Source organism: Abramis brama, assembly GCF_963993115.1.
Source record: "Abramis brama genome assembly, chromosome: 21".
Taxonomy (NCBI): Eukaryota; Metazoa; Chordata; class Actinopteri; order Cypriniformes; family Leuciscidae; genus Abramis; species Abramis brama.
This window is the reverse complement of record NC_139983.1, coordinates 286,302-303,117: the sequence shown is the minus strand read 5'-3', so window position 1 is coordinate 303,117 and position 16,816 is coordinate 286,302. Positions and strand designations below refer to the sequence as shown.

The window sequence follows — 16,816 nt, the reverse complement described above, 5'->3', positions numbered from 1 at the left end:
TAGACTAGAAAACTATATTGGCATTAGTGGAATTGCACTAGCATGGTTTAAATCACACTTATCTGACTGTTATCAGTTTGTAGCAGTAAATGAAGAGATATCTCATCGATCACAAGTTCAGTATGGCGTACCACAAGGCTCAGTACTAGGACCGCTGCTGTTCACTCTGTACATGCTACCCTCACACACACACACACACACACACACACACTCTGTACATGCAACCCTTAGGAGATATCATTAGGAAACATGGCATTAGCTTTCACTGTTATGCTGATGATACTCAGCTCTATATTTCTTCAACGCCCTGACAAAACTTACCAATTCACTAAATTAACTGAATGCATAGCTGATATAAAAACTGGATGACTAGTAATTTCCTACAACTAAACTGAAAAAATAGAGATTCTAATTATTGGACAAAAAACGTCCTCACGTAATAACCTAGAATACTGTCTAACACTTGATGGCTGCTCTGTTAAGTCTTCGTCGTCGGTTAGGAACCTGGGTGTGCTCTTTGATACCAATCTTTCATTTGAAAGTCACGTCTCTAGTATCTATAAAACTGCATTTTTCCATCTTAAAAATATATCTAAATTACGTCATATGCTCTCATTGACAAATGCGGAACAGTTAGTTCATGTGTTCATGACCTCAAGGCTAGATTACTGTAATGCTCTACTGGGTGGTTGCCCTGCACGCTTAATAAACAAACTACAGCTGGTCCAAAACTCAGCAGCTCGAGTTCTTACCAGAACCAGGAAGTATGACCATATTAGCCCAGTTCTGTCAACACTGCATTGGCTGCCTATTAAACATCATATACATTTTTAAACATTGCTGATTACTTACAAAGCACTAAATGGTTTAGCTCCGCAGTACTTGAGCGAGCTCTTAACGCATTATAGTCCTTCACGTGGCCTTTGGCTTGCTCAGTTGGGGATATTTGGGGATATTTAATTTAATTAATCAATCAACAATACTATTGATCAGCATTACCAAACGTGGACGTTTTCCACTAGAAACAAGCATTGATGTATTATTGTAATTTAATACTGTGAAGCTACTTTGATACAATCTGTATTGTGAAAAGTGCTATATAAATAAACTTGACTTGACTTGACTTGACGTCTATTGCGATCTCAAAATTCCGGCCAGTTGATAATACCTAGAATATCAAAATCGACTGCTGGCGGTAGATCCTTTTCCTATTTAGCACCAAAACTTTGGAACAGTCTTCCTAACATTGTCCGGGAAGCAGACACACTCTGTCAGTTCAAAGCTAGACTAAAGACACATCTCTTTGACCTAGCATTCACATAACACATTATAGACTTCTATAATTCAATGTTAGGCTGCATAGATTAGGTCAGCCGGAACCGGGAACACTTCCCATAAATCCTACAATTTTATCAAACAGAATCAAAGCACAAACATTTGCTTGACCAGCAGCAACAGCAGCACATTGCAAAATTATTTATTTTCCCCGAACTCTCTTTGCAGAACACAATCCTTGCTCCCCTCGTCTCTCCAAACACTTCCTCCTGCATAATCTTTTTTTTTTCTCCTTTTCACTGCAAATCAGTGCACAGAAAATTTGGATCGCAATCTTCTTGCAGGCTATCATTTTTAATAACAATTTCAGGCGTGATCTTGGATGATCTCTTCTCACGTGTGTTTGGTTGTTAAAAGTAGTTTGCGGACCAGGCAGAAGTTGTCGGCGATTCTTTCTTTTGTAAAGTCATGCAGTGTGAAACCCCCTGTCGCCGATCCATCATGCAGTGTGCACACACCAGCAACTGATGTTACCCCGGATAGTCACGCAGTGTGAAAAGAACAGTGACCCGACTACTTAGAAAATCGTGCAGTGTGAACTCGGCATAAGTTAATAACTAATGATCTTTGCAACGGAAGTGAATCAATCAAAACTAACTTTATCTGGACAATAACTTTATTCTAGAGCTGCTGTGAAGTAACAATCTGTTACTGTAATTTTCTATTATCACTGTAAAGCTACTTTGAAACAATCTACATTGTTAAAAGCGCTATATAAATGAAGGTGACTTGACACACACACGCCAGAGATCTCCGTCTGCCTCAGTGTCACACACACACACACATACACACAGAGGTGGGCACAAATACATCAAAAACTATTTTGTTACAAACTACAAATACTGGCTCATGAAATGTAACAAAATAAAATACAAAATACTGATGTGAAAAATGTATTTAAATAAAATACAAGTAATTAGTATTTTGAAAATACAAAATACTCCCACAATAATCTTAAAGGGTTAGTTCACCTAAAAATGAAAATTCTGTCAGTAATTACTCTCCCTCATGTTGTTCCAACCCCGTAAGACCTTCGTTCATCTTCGGAACACAAATTAAGATTTTTTGATTAAATCTGAGAGTTGTCTCACTCCTCCATAGGCTTCTAAGACACTATAACTTGCTGGCCAAGAAAATGTATTAAAGACATCGTTAATATAGTCCAAGTGACTCCAGTGGCTCAATCTTAAGTTTATAAAGCGACAAGAATACTTTTTGTGCGCAAAAAAAACAACACAAAAATAACGACTTTATTCCACTATTCATTTCCTTCTCTCTGGGCCTCGAGTTAGTTCACGTAGTGTTTTAGCGCAGCGCGTCTGTGTTACATGTCACCACGCATCACACACATGACCAGCGTCGGCCAATAGTGAGCCTACGTGTGACGTACAACACAGACGCGCTGCGCTAAAACACTACGTGAACCAACTCGAGGCCCAGAGAGAAGGAAATGAATAGTGGAATAAAGTCGTTATTTTTTTATTTATTTTTTGCGCACAAATCTTTGTGCATCCTGGACATTGCCATTGCCAACATCAGACCGAAAATATGGCAAAATCATTTACTATGGTGATAAGCATATGGTGATTTTTCTTAAGTATTTAAGTATTTGAAATACTCTTAATACACTCCCTCAAAATATTTTGTTACAAACTACATTTTATTTTTTCCACAACTGCAAAATACAAATTACAAAATATACTAAAGTAATTAAATACGTATTTAAAATACATTTAATTGAAATACTGCCCATGTCTGCATACACACACGTCAGAGATCTCCGTCTGCCTCAGTATCACACACAAACACACGTCAGAGATCTGCCTGAGCATGTGTGAGTGACGTCACCTGTTTGAGCACCAAGTCAAACATGAGGATGAAGCAGCCCAGGTTCATGTCGTCATCATCACAGTCCAGGTCCAGGGCACAGTTCCCGGCGGCGTGGCCCAGGTTCCTGAAGGGGCTGCAGCGCAGAGGGCTCCGGAACGGGCTCCGGAACGGGCTGGGGAACGGGCTCAGGTTATTGTGCTGCCCTCGTCTGCCGGGGTCTGAAACCACACTGACCTGCGGGGAAACAGTCAGCTGAACAGGTGAGTTCTTAAGAAGAAAGAAAATATCACACACACCAATCCAACACACATCTGAGAAAACGGCTGCCTTTCTACTCATTAGGCCACATGTACTGCTTCATGTAGCTTTCAGCTTTCTGCCGTAACAACCGTCTTTACTTGGTGATGAATTTCTCCAAATATAGTTCACATGTAAAGTCTGTCATCAGTTACCTATGCTCACGTCAGAACACAAATGAAGATATTCTTTATAAAATCTGAGAGATTCCTGTCCCTACATTAAAAGTCTGTTCACCCAAACCTGAGCGTGTGTAACTGATGCCAGAACTGAATGTTTGTCTGAACTGTCCTTTTAAGGAGAGGCGTCTCTCACCCTGCGGGGTCCTGACAAGTCTGCAGCACGAGCTCTTCTCTGATTGGCCAGTTCCTTCAGTGAGTTCACACCGTCAGAGAACATGCCGATGAGAAGCTGCAGAGGAACCACGATATCCAGCTCCGACAGAACCTGCAGAACACGGATACAGCACCAGCTCACACTCCACAGACCAACACAGACGTGTGTGTGTGTGAGTGTGTGAGTGTGTGTGTGCTCACATGAAGCCACAGCAGCGCTTGCTCTTGCACTGATGCTGGATATCCAGTGAATCTACAGCTGATGAATCCAAACATCTCCTCCATGGAAAAGGGCAGCGGACACAACTCAATATCAAACATCTTACTGCAAAGAGAAACAAAACCACGAGATCAGATGATAAAGCTGTCCCTCCTCAAATACCCACAAGCCTCTCCTCTCAGAAGATATCAGTGAAACCGGTTTGACTAGAAACTCAGCAGGACATAAAATTAACAGAAACAATTGTGATCAAACACAGTGATAATGAAGCTCAGTGTAATCAACGTCCACTGGAGGCAAGTGTGAAGAACCCAAGTGCAGTTTAATTATACTCAAACATGATCAAACATTAAACAAAGACTTGGCTTGGCTTTTTCATGGCTTGAAAAACATGGACTTGAACATAAACATGATCTTACCCAACAGTGGTTACATATAACAACACTTGACCGAGACACACAGCAAACACGAGGGCTTAAATGCAAACAAGGACTAATGACTAAACAACATGAGAAAAGAGACTAGGGAAGCACATGGCAGGATCACATGAGGGCAAGGGAATCACAAGACAGAAAACATGACTGACATGAAACATGAACCAAAAACCAAACCAACCTGTGACACTCAGATGGAGATTATGGAGACACAGACAGGTGTCACTAGTGTGTTTGCATGGAGCAGTAACATGTGCGTCTGTACCTGAGGACCTCACGAAACTCTTTGAGCTGCTGGTCAGGAACTTCAGTGCGAATGGCCTCCAACCACTCAGGCATGAAACACTCCCACAGCGGCTGACTGATCACGTTATAGGGAATCAGACACAGGATGCGATTCAGTCCTTCCTTCAGCTGCGTCACCGTGCTGCACGACTTATCCCAGTATCCTCCCACCTGCACACACACACACACACGCTGAAACCACAGAGCGCATCAATCATGGCAGTGTGTTTGTAACACAGGCGCTCAGTTCACTCACCCTGGCAAACTCCACTGGTTTGGGCAGAAGGCACATGACCATGACGTCAAAGCGCACGTCACACACCGTCTTCAGCCACTTGGTGACAAACTGAGGCTTGAGCTTCTCCACCAGGCTCCCCACCTCATCGTCCATCATGTAGGCGGTGGAGTGGAACCACTGGAAGACCATGCTGACCAGCCGCGCCAGGCTCTCGGTGGGCGTGTTCTCGCTGGGCGTGCACAGACTCACCTGCGCCAGCAGATATACATCTATCAACTATCACAGTTAAATCATATTTGTTCTGTATTTATCTTTATCTGAGTTGTGAATGTGAGTTTGCGGACCGAACAGATTGTGATGAGATACAAAGAACTGCATAATAAAACAAACATTCAGCATGAGCAGTCTGAACACAGACACATGAACAAATCACTCTAATGAGCCGAAGCTTTGAATGATTCGAGCTGAATCGCTCAAAAAGACACCTCAATTCAGGAGTTACTGGCTTGAATCTTCCACAGAATTAACTGAAATTAAAATTCCTATAGAGTAGGTTCACTTGGTACAACACGCGACTATGGGATATTTGCTGAAGAAACCTTTATTCACGCCTGAAGGCCAATGGCACACGACGATGTGGGCCAGGCTCCTGCCCACAGCATTTGTATTCCCTTTGTTCTTCAGCTCCTCATCATACTGCTAGAACACCATCACGCCACATTCACAAGAAAACAAATGGCTAATAATCTTTTTCATGAGAAATATCCGAGTATAAGTTATCGCCCCATGATGTAGTCAGCCGGATCCGGGCCGTATCCAGATCAGATGGAGGACCTGCGCTTAGACACGACCACAACGCATGATGTAGTCAGTTGGATCCGGGCCGTATCCAGATCAGATGGAGGACCTGCGCTTAGACACGACCACAACGCATGATGTAGTCAGTCGGATCCGGGCCGTATCCAGATCAGATGGAGGACCTGCACCTAGACACGACCACAACGCATGATGTAGTCAGTCGGATCCGGGCCGTATCCAGATCAGATGGTGGACCTGCGCTTAGACACGACCACAACGCATGATGTAGTCAGTCGGATCCGGGCCGTATCCAGATCAGATGGTGGACCTGCTCCTAGACACGACCACAACGCATGATGTAGTCAGTCGGATCCGGGCCGTATCCAGATCAGATGGAGGACCTGCGCTTAGACACGACCACAACGCATGATGTAGTCAGCCGTATCCGGGCCGTATCCAGATCAGATGGAGGACCTGCGCTTAGACACGACCACAACGCATGATGTAGTCAGCCGGATCCGGGCCGTATCCAGATCAGATGGAGGACCTGCGCTTAGACACGACCACAACGCATGATGTTGTCATTCGGTCTAAATGAGTCTACTCCATCAGGATACTCCTATAAGCACGAACCCCGTCTGATTGGTCGTGGCGGCGGTGTTGCAGCGGTCTATAGAGATATTCTCAATGTTACTCAGAAAACGGGTTATAAGTTTATTTCGTCTGAAATACTTGTACTAAATGTTACGCTCTTAGATGTTAGAAAAAAATCCATATTATCTCTAGCCTTGGCTACCGTATATAGACCGCCTGGGCCTTACGCTGATTTCCTAAAAGAGTTTGCAGATTTTCTCTCAGATCTATTGGTCAATGTAGATAAAGCATTAATTGTTGGAGATTTTAACATACACGTAGATAATTCAAATGATGCGTTAGGGGCTGCGTTTATAGATTTATTAAATTCATTTGGGGTCAAGCAAAACGTCACCGGACCAACTCATCGTCTTAATCATACACTCGATTTAATTATATCATATGGAACCGATCCAACCGATATAGATATCATTCCACAAAGTGATGATGTCACTGACCATTACTTGGTAACTTGCATATTACGTACTGCTGTAATATGTCATGCGGCGCCGCGTTATCGACCAGGCAGAACAATCCTTCCATCCACCATAGATAATTTCTCAAATTGCTTATCTAATCTGTCTCAGCTGCTGCCTGAACCCAAACAAACAGATGAACTAGAAGAACTAACTAGCACTATGAGCACCATTCTCTCTAGAACATTGGATGTTGTTGCACCCATTAGATTAAAAAAGGTCAGAGAGAAAAGTAAAGCACCATGGTACAATAATACTACGCATGTTCTAAAGAGAGAAACCCGTAATTTAGAGCGTAAATGGAAACAAACTAATTTAGAGGTCTTTAGAATCGCGTGGAAAGACAGTATGTCACGTTATAAAAAGGCCCTAAAAGCGGCCAGGGCTGAGCACCTCCGCAAACTAATAGAAAACAACCAAAACAATCCTAGGTTTTTATTTAACACCGTGGCTAGACTAACAAATAAACAGACGTCACCCGAACAAAATATCCCGTTACAGTTTAGTAGTAATGATTTCATTAACTTCTTCACTGAGAAAATAGAAAACATCAGAACCACAATTGTAAACGTTCAATCCTCAATCGCACCTTATAATTCAGCCTCAATTATCCCCCCGCAAGAACAATTACAGTGCTTTACAACTATAGAACAAAAAGAGTTAAATAAACTTATCACTTCATCTAAAACAACAACATGTTTATTAGATCCTATACCAACTAAACTACTGAAGGAAGTGTTACCTGTAGTGGAAGAGCCTCTCCTCAATATTATTAACTCGTCTTTATCTTTAGGTCATGTTCCAAGAACATTTAAACTGGCAGTTATAAAACCTCTCATTAAGAAACCACAATTAGATCTTAATAATCTAGCAAATTATAGACCCATTTCAAATCTACCTTTTATGTCTAAAATACTAGAAAAAGTTGTGTCCACTCAACTGGGCTCTTTCTTGCAAGAAAATGATATCTATGAAAAGTTTCAGTCAGGATTCAGACCGAATCATAGCACTGAAACTGCGCTCGTTAAAATCACAAATGATTTACTCTTAGCTTCTGACCAAGGCTGCATCTCAATACTAGTTTTACTTGATCTAAGTGCTGCGTTCGATACTATAGATCATACAATACTCTTAGATCGACTACAAAATTATACTGGTGTTCAAGGACAAGCATTAAGCTGGTTTAGATCATACTTATCAGACCGCTACCATTTTGTCTATTTAAATGGAGAAAAATCGATCATAACTCCAGTAAACTATGGAGTGCCGCAGGGATCTGTGTTGGGCCCTCTGTTATTCTCAATATATATGCTGCCACTTGGAAATATTATAAGGAAACATGGAATTAGTTTCCATTGTTATGCTGATGACACTCAAATATATATTTCATCACGGCCGGATGAAAACGCTAAATTATCCAAATTGACAGAGTGTGTTAAAGATATAAAAGATTGGATGACGCGTAATTTTCTTTTAGTAAATCCAGACAAGACAGAGGTAATACTTATCGGTTCAAAAAACCGCCCACAGAACCTCTCACAATACAACTTTGACATCGTAGGATGTCCTGTTACTTTATCCTCTACAGTAAAAGACCTGGGTGTTATACTCGATTGTAACCTGTCTTTTGAAAATCATATTTCATATGTTACAAAAACAGCCTTTTTCCACCTTAGAAACATTGCTAAGCTACGTAATATGCTATCAGTTTCTGATGCAGAAAAGTTAGTTCATGCATTCATGACCTCGAGACTAGATTACTGTAATGCTTTATTAGCCGGTTGTCCTGCATCCTCAATAAACAAGCTACAGTTAGTCCAAAATGCCGCTGCTAGAGTTCTTACTAGATCAAGAAAATATGATCATATAACACCGATTTTATCATCACTACATTGGCTACCTATAAAGTTCCGTATTAATTATAAGGTATTGCTACTGACTTATAAAGCCCTAAACGGCTTAGCTCCAGTCTATTTAACGGATCTTCTATCACCCTATAATCCATCGCGCTCTTTAAGATCAATAAATTCAAGGCTTTTGGTCATACCTAGGATATCCAGATCAACCAAAGGAGGGAGAGCATTTTCACATTTGGCTCCAAAACTCTGGAATAGCCTTCCTGATACTGTTCGTTGCTCGGACTCACTCTCCCAGTTTAAAACTAGATTAAAGACGCATCTTTTCAGCCAGGCATTCATATAATATTGTTAATCTCACAGTTTCAAACTACAATCCGGCCTCTAGTTCATAAATGCCAGAGGAGAACTGGCCCCCGACTGAGCCTGGGTTCTCCCAAGGTTTTTTTTTCTCCATTAGGTCACCTGATGGAGTTTTAGGACACCATTAGGTCACTTGATGGAGTTTTTCGGTTCCTTGCCACTGTTGCCTTTGGCTTGCTCAGTTGGGGATATTTTGGGGATATTTAATTTTATTCTATCAATCAATAAATTCCACTAGAAACAAACTTTGTTGAATTATTTTATTTTAATACTGTGAAGCTGCTTTGATACAATCTGTATTGTGAAAAGCGCTATACAAATATACTTGATTTGATTTGATTTGATGATGTAGTCAGCCGGATCCGGGCCGTATCCAGATCAGATGGTGGACCTGCGCTTAGACACGACCACAACGCATGATGTAGTCAGTCGGATCCGGGCCGTATCCAGATCAGATGGTGTACCTGCGCTTAGACACGACCACAACGCATGATGTAGTCAGTCGGATCTGGGCCGTATCCAGATCAGATGGTGGACCTGCTCCTAGACACGACCACAACGCATGATGTAGTCAGCCGGATCCGGGCCGTATCCAGATCAGATGGTGGACCTGCTCCTAGACACGACCACAACGCATGATGTAGTCAGCCGGATCCGGGCCGTATCCAGATCAGATGGAGGACCTGCGCTTAGACACGACCACAACGCATGATGTAGTCAGCCGTATCCGGGCCGTATCCAGATCAGATGGAGGACCTGCGCTTAGACACGACCACAACGCATGATGTAGTCAGCCGGATCCGGGCCGTATCCAGATCAGATGGAGGACCTGCGCTTAGACACGACCACAACGCATGATGTAGTCAGCCGGATCCGGGCCGTATCCAGATCAGATGGTGGACCTGCTCCTAGACACGACCACAACGCATCCCTGAAGTGTCAGCAGAGATTGTATCAACTACACTATCCCCTGTGAAGGCCTCATCGACGCGACAGCCATCAGCACTGATCCTCAACAATCCTCAGCACTGATCCTCCCTTGAGTTCCTTTCAAGGGAACTCAAGCTGTGTCGAGACGCGGTGCGTGAATGCCTCTGTGTGATTGCGTAGTGAAGCACGTGTATAATCAGTCCAATGGAAAGACGAGACATCATAGGCGGGTGACGTCATCGACCAGGAAACTATAAAGCACACCTGAAAACTGACCGTGTTAGCTTCTGTGCCTTCAGCAAGCACTCTCTGTATACTGAACCTGTCTATTTATTGTTGTCTGTCATTCCAAGCACACCCATACACAAAAGAAATATATTTTCAAAATATATTTTTGGAATAATCCAGTCGTATGTTTTAACTTTTGCAAATTGTTTCATTTGAAATATATTTTGAAATTTAAAAAGTTAACATTTTCACAAACAAACAACACATTTTTTAATTTATTTTTGGCGTGGATGCCGTGGATGTGGGCATGGGAGAGCAGTGCTCTACCACTTCCCCCGCCCACATTTTTCCTACTAGTCGGGGATCGAACCGGCAACCCTTCAGTTACAAGCCCGAAGCCCGAAGCCCTAACCAGTAGGCCACGGCTGCCCCTTTACTGACTTTATTGGCCTAAAATGACAATTTTATGTAGGAAATAACACACAGAATGTTTTTTTTCCCTATTTTTACAGAATTGAATAGTTATTTAATAGTGTGTGTATGCAGTGTTAGACACTGAGTTCTATCTATTGTTTAAGTGCACTTCACTGTTGGAGTGTCACTGTTATACTTGCATCATAAATATTGTGCATATTTTCAATATTTAAATGACTTCAGGAAAGATGTCAATAAAACAACAATAAATCTAATAATTGCACTTAGTGTTAGGTACGTGCCACCTAATATGGCCTAATAGTCCTAGGAAAGCAACTATCTGTCATTTTACATTGCAGTCATTTAAATGTAAGTACAGTATTTATTATAGCTGTGTGTCATAATACAGTAGTGAAATATGGTAGCCTACTGTTGTGTATAGGGGAAAAGGTAGAGGAATTACTATGATCAAAATACATTTTCGACCCTTCTTTAGCAAGCTAAACATTTTATGACCATATATTTTGTCATATATTTTACATTACATGTTATAAATGTAAATATATTTCACACTTAACATCATATATTTTTGTTATATTTCAGAATATATTTCAAAATGATAAATATAAGTGAACAACAATGCAAATATATTTCAATGTATTTGGAATATATGCCACATATATTTTTGACACTTTAAAATATATTTCAATAATTTTTTTTTTCTGTATGGGCAATATTTCACACAGATATATATATATATATATATATATATATATATATATATATATATATATATATATATAATTATTATGACGAGCAAGCAAGAGTTCAAGCGATGTGTTGTTCCCTGCCCTCGTTTCGTCACGGGTGGAGACACACATCAGCTTTGTGTTGCTTGTTTGGGAGTGGAGCATACCCAGTCAGTCCTCGAGGGGGCCAGTCAAATTAAATATTGAGTTTGGTTCTCGGACCTGGTGTCCCTTCTGACGGCTCTCCCATGGAGATTCCGATCAGGAGGGACCTGCTGTCCCAAGCAGGGGGCACGATTTATCACCCTCACCCGGAGTTGTGGAAACTATGGGCTTGGCCCCTGAGGGTATTCTATGGCCCCAGCTCATAGAATCAGGTCTCTTACTCCAATCTAGAGCTCCCTCCACGAGAAGACTGTATGCATTGAAATGGAAACTGTTCTCTGCCTGGTGCGGAGAACGCCAACTGAATTCTGTTATCTGCCCTGTTGGTACAGTACTTGATTATCTGCAAGAATGTTTCTCTGCAGGGTTATCTCCTTCCACCTTAAAGGTGTATGTGGTGGCTATATCTGCTTCCCACACTCCTCTGGGTGGTGCATCATTGGGGAGAGATCCTCTCATTACTTGTTTTCTTCGTGGCACCCTGAGGCAGAGGCCTGCACTGCGCAACAGAGCACCGCTTGGGATTTGGCCATTGTACTAAAGGGCCTGGCTTTGGCTCCCTTCGAGCCCATTGAAGAGGTTTCAGAAAAGTGACTATGACGCTATTTTCTTACTTTGTTGCAAAACAAACTTTGTTGCATTATTTTCCTGTTTCAGTCAGGACCAATTTGCCAAGTATATAAATTTATTACAATTATAGCATACAGTTAGCTATGCCTGGCCAGAGCGGGGAGAGCAAGTCAAACCCCCCTGGGGTACAGAACAGAACCAGTATATGCATACATAATTACAATTCTCAATTACATGAGTTGTAAAAATACAAAAACATGATAGAAAGCTTACAATGTATGACTGTACAGGAAAAACAAAAAGACAGAATGATTAAAGGTTCGGTTGGGTGGAGTTGGGGTTGGAGGAGGGAGTTTAAATGCGAGCAGAGATGCTATGGTGGAAATGCTGAATGAATGGGAGTTTATATGTGCCGCTGTGATAGATGTCGACACTGGATTGGAACATGTCATGAACAGCTGGCTATCAGCTAATGCGAACTTGGCTGACGTGGTCTGCCTGAACTAATGCGATGCTTGATTATCACTGTAAAGCTGCTTTGTATTGTATGTATTGTAAAAAGCGCTATATAAATAAAGGTGACTACTTGACTTACAAACACATGCACTTGTTTTCCATTTATAAACTCTGGGATTCCAAATAAATTTCAAAACAGGCTGTTATAACTCAATCTGGATTCAGAGCTGAACAGAGGGCAGAGGATTTTTGTGGCTGTCTGACTCAGTTTTGGCTGGGGAGAGAAGCACGTTTTCTTCTTACAGTACTGAGACTGCTGGGACTTATGGCCTCGATAATAGTAGTACGACTGGATTCTCCTCTTTGTGGGTACACGTTCTGGCGCTGACCACTCGTTACCTTGCTGTACATTTAAGCAGACAGGGGTGGACTGGGGCAAAAATTCAGCCCTGGCACTGTAGCCACACCAGCCCACATTACCCCCCAACCCATATTAATGAATATTAATGAATCTATTTATTAATTAATTTATCTGAGGTGCTGGAACACAGTTCCGGACCATTCTGGCCCACTTTATCCCTTGGGCGCGTGCACACTTGAATAGTGGTGAAGATCTGGGATCAGTTTCTGCAGGATCTTTTCACGTCTGCAGAAAACACACTGCCCACTGTTTTCTTGATTGTGGACAGGAGCCCCGCTGGGGGTGGATGCCCTGTCGCAGGTATAGCCCAGGACTCTGCTGTATGCATTCCCGCCTGGAGAACTGCTACAGCCCCCCCATGACAGGGTGCGGCAGAAAGGGTATATCAGTGATTTTGGTCGCGTTTTGCTGGCCAGGGAAGACCCGGTGTGCGAGCATAATGGCATTGCTGTTAAGGACACAGCGGTGTCTTACCCTATGCAGGGACCCAGATTCTGCACCCTCAGCCAGCACTGTGGTCTCTAGGGGCCGACCTGTTGAGGGAGGGAGAATCTGATTGGAGCAACAATACAGAGCGCTTGCATTTTGAAGTGCATTGTGTTAAGTTGAAATAGAGCGTATTTGAAGCTTGGTGCAAGCCAAGGCTTTGAAGCCTTTCAAAGTATACTCCTTTGGGTGAAAAGACGCATTCAGGTTGCGCACTTGCTACAATTGCTAGTGGACTTTGTTCCCAAGCGATCAAGTCACTTGCACATGCACTGAAGTATACTTTGGGCTTTAAGGGGCTCTGAGTTTTAGGCTTGTTACAAAATGTAATGGTGCCGTCATGACCTGATGGTACTGTGTGAACATCCGTTTGAGCCTTTAGAACCCTTGAATATAAGGATGCTGGCCTGTCGTTGGAACTGGCATCAGCGAAGCGCGTCTCTTTTGCATCGATGGACTGCATTTATTTAAATAGCACTTTCAACAGACCCATTGCCTCCAAAGCGCTTTACACATTGCCTCACATTCACCCATTCATTCATACACCGACAGCGGTGTCTTGCTCATGGACACCTCGACACTTGGTCAGGTGGAACGGGGGATTGAACCACCAACCTTCTGGTTTGTAGACAACCTACCTGAACCACTGACACCTTGGCCATTTTGCATCCAATTTGCTTTTGGTGGTGTTGCGTTCGAACGCAGTGTATACACCTGAAGTCATGTCGGGAGTGTGTCGGGAGTGTGGGGGGTGTATATGGAGTGTGTCGGGGGGGTGTCGGGAGTGTGTTGGAAGGGTGTTGGAAGGGTGTCGGGAGTGTGTCGAGAGTGTGTTAGGGTGTGTTTGGAGTGTGTCGGGAATGTGTCGGGGTGTGTTGGAGTGTGTCGGGAGTGTGTCTGGAATGTGTCTGGAGTGTGTCTGGAGTGTGTCGGGAGTGTGACAAAAGTGTGTCGGGAGTGTGGGGGGTGTGTCTGGAGTGTGTCGGGAGTGTGTCTGGAGTGTGTCGGGAGTGTGATGGGAGTGTGTCGAAAGTGTGTCGGGAGTGTGGGGGGTGTGTCTGGAGTGTGTCGGGGTGTGTTTGGAGTGTGGCGGGAGTGTGTCGGGAGTGTGTCTGGAGTGTGTCTGGAGTGTGCTGGGAGTGTGTCTGGAGTGTGTCTGGAGTGTGTCGGGGGTGTGTCGGGGGTGTGTCGGGAGTGTGTCTGGAGTGTGTCGGGAGTGTGCTGGGAGTGTGTCGAAAGTGTGTCGGGAGTGTGGGGGGTGTGTCTGAAGTGTGTCAGGGTGTGTTTGGAGTGTGGCGGGAGTGTGTCGGGAGTGTGTCTGGAGTGTGTCGGGGGTGTGTCTGGAGTGTGTCGGGAGTGTGCTGGGAGTGTGTCGGGAGTGTGTCGGGGGTGTGTCTGGAGTGTGTTGGGAGTGTGCTGGGAGTGTGTGGGAGGTGTGTCTGGAGTGTGTCGGGGTGTGTTTGGAGAGTGGCGGGAGTGTGTCGGGAGTGTGTCTGGAGTGTGTCGGGAGTGTGCTGGGAGTGTGTCGAAAGTGTGTCGGGAGTGTGGGGGGTGTGTCTGAAGTGTGTCGGGGTGTGTTTGGAGTGTGGCGGGAGTGTGTCGGGAGTGTGTCTGGAGTGTGTCGGGGGTGTGTCTGGAGTGTGTCGGGAGTGTGCTGGGAGTGTGTCAAAAGTGTGTCGGGAGTGTGGGGGGTGTGTCTGGAGTGTGTCGGGAGTGTGTCGGGGGTGTGTCGGGAGTGTGTCGGAAGGATGTCGGGAGTGTGTCGGGAGTGCATCGGGAGTGTGTAAGGGTGTGTTTGGAGTGTGTCTGGAGTGTGTCAGGAGTGTGTCGGGAGTGTGTCAGGAGTGTGTCGGGAGTGTGTCAGGAGTGTGTCGGGAGTGTGTCAGGAGTGTGTAAGGGTGTGTCGGGAGTGTGTCAGGAGTGTGTAAGGGTGTGTCTGGAGTGTGTCGGGAGTGTGTCAGGAGTGTGTAAGGGTGTGTTTGGAGTGTGTCGGGAGTGTGTCGGGAGTGTGTCTGGAGTGTGTCGGGAGTGTGTAAGGGTGTGTTTGGAGTGTGTCGGGAGTGTGTCGGGAGTGTGTCAGGGTGTGTTTGGAGTGTGTCGGGAGTGTGTCGGGAGTGTGTCAGGGTGTGTCGGGAGTATGTCGGGAGTGTGTCTGGAGTGTGTCGGGAGTGTGTCTGGAATGTGTCTGGAGTGTGTCGGGAGTGTGACGAAAGTGTGTCGGGAGTGTGGGGGGTGTGTCTGGAGTGTGTTGGGAGTGTGCTGGAGTGTGTCGGGGGTGTGTCGGGAGTGTGTTGTGAGTGTGTTAGGGTGTGTTTGGAGTGTGTCGGGAGTGTGTTGGGGTGTGTCTGAAGTGTGTCGGGGTGTGTCTGGAGTGTGGCGGGAGTGTGTCTGGAGTGTGTCGGGGGTGTGTCTGGAGTGTGTCAGGGGTGTGTCTGGAGTGTGTCTGGAGTGTGTTGGGTGTGTGCTGGGAGTGTGTCTGGAGTGTGTCGGGGGTGTGTCGGGAGTGTGTCGGAAGGATGTCGGGAGTGTGTTGGGAGTATGTCGGGAGTGCGTCGGGAGTGTGTAAGGGTGTGTTTGGAGTGTGTCGGGAGTGTGTCTGGAGTGTGTCGGGAGTGTGTCGGGAGTGTGTCAGGAGTGTGTAAGGGTGTGACGGGAGTGTGTCGGGAGTGTGTCTGGAGTGTGTCGGGAGTGTGTTGGGAGTGTGTAAGGGTGTGTTTGGAGTGTGTCGGGAGTGTTTCGGGAGTGTGTCAGGGTGTGTTTGGAGTGTGTCAGGGTGTGTTTGGAGTGTGTCGGGAGTGTGTCAGGGTGTGTCGGGAGTGTGTCGGGAGTGTGTTGGGAGTGTGTCTGGAATGTGTCTGGAGTGTGACGAAAGTGTGTCGGGAGTGTGGGGGGGTGTGTCTGGAGTGTGTTGGGAGTGTGTCGGGGGTGTGTCGGGAGTGTGTTGTGAGTGTGTTAGGGTGTGTTTGGAGTGTGTCGGGAGTGTGTTGGGGTGTGTCTGGAGTGTGGCGGGAGTGTGTCTGGAGTGTGTCGGGGGTGTGTCTGGAGTGTGTGAGGGGTGTGTCTGGAGTGTGTCTGGATTGTGTTGGGAGTGTGCTGGGAGTGTGTCTGGAGTGTGTCGGGGGTGTGTCGGGAGTGTGTCGGAAGGATGTCGGGAGTGTGTTGGGAGTATGTCGGGAGTGCGTCGGGAGTGTGTAAGGGTGTGTTTGGAGTGTATCGGGAGTGTGTCTGGAGTGTGTCGGGAGTGTGTCAGGAGTGTGTAAGGGTGTGACAGGAGTGTGTCGGGAGTGTGTCTGGAGT

The 16,816-nt window shown here is 44.9% G+C and overlaps 1 protein-coding gene across 5 annotated transcripts in view; it reads right to left on the bottom strand.

The window, feature by feature from the left end:
• The window catches only part of unc79 (unc-79 homolog, NALCN channel complex subunit), a 110,116-nt gene that overhangs the window by 45,746 nt on the left and 47,554 nt on the right, over positions 1-16,816 (bottom strand). For all 5 annotated transcript variants that reach the window (XM_084096585.1, XM_084096586.1, XM_084096587.1 and 2 more), the window contains exons 14-18: positions 4,993-5,223; positions 4,717-4,907; positions 3,999-4,122; positions 3,778-3,909; positions 3,184-3,399 (exon numbers count right to left, since the gene is read on the bottom strand). In XM_084096585.1, the coding sequence (XP_083952711.1) occupies positions 3,184-3,399; positions 3,778-3,909; positions 3,999-4,122; positions 4,717-4,907; positions 4,993-5,223 (894 nt within the window). The remainder of the gene's footprint in view (positions 1-3,183; positions 3,400-3,777; positions 3,910-3,998; positions 4,123-4,716; positions 4,908-4,992; positions 5,224-16,816) is intronic.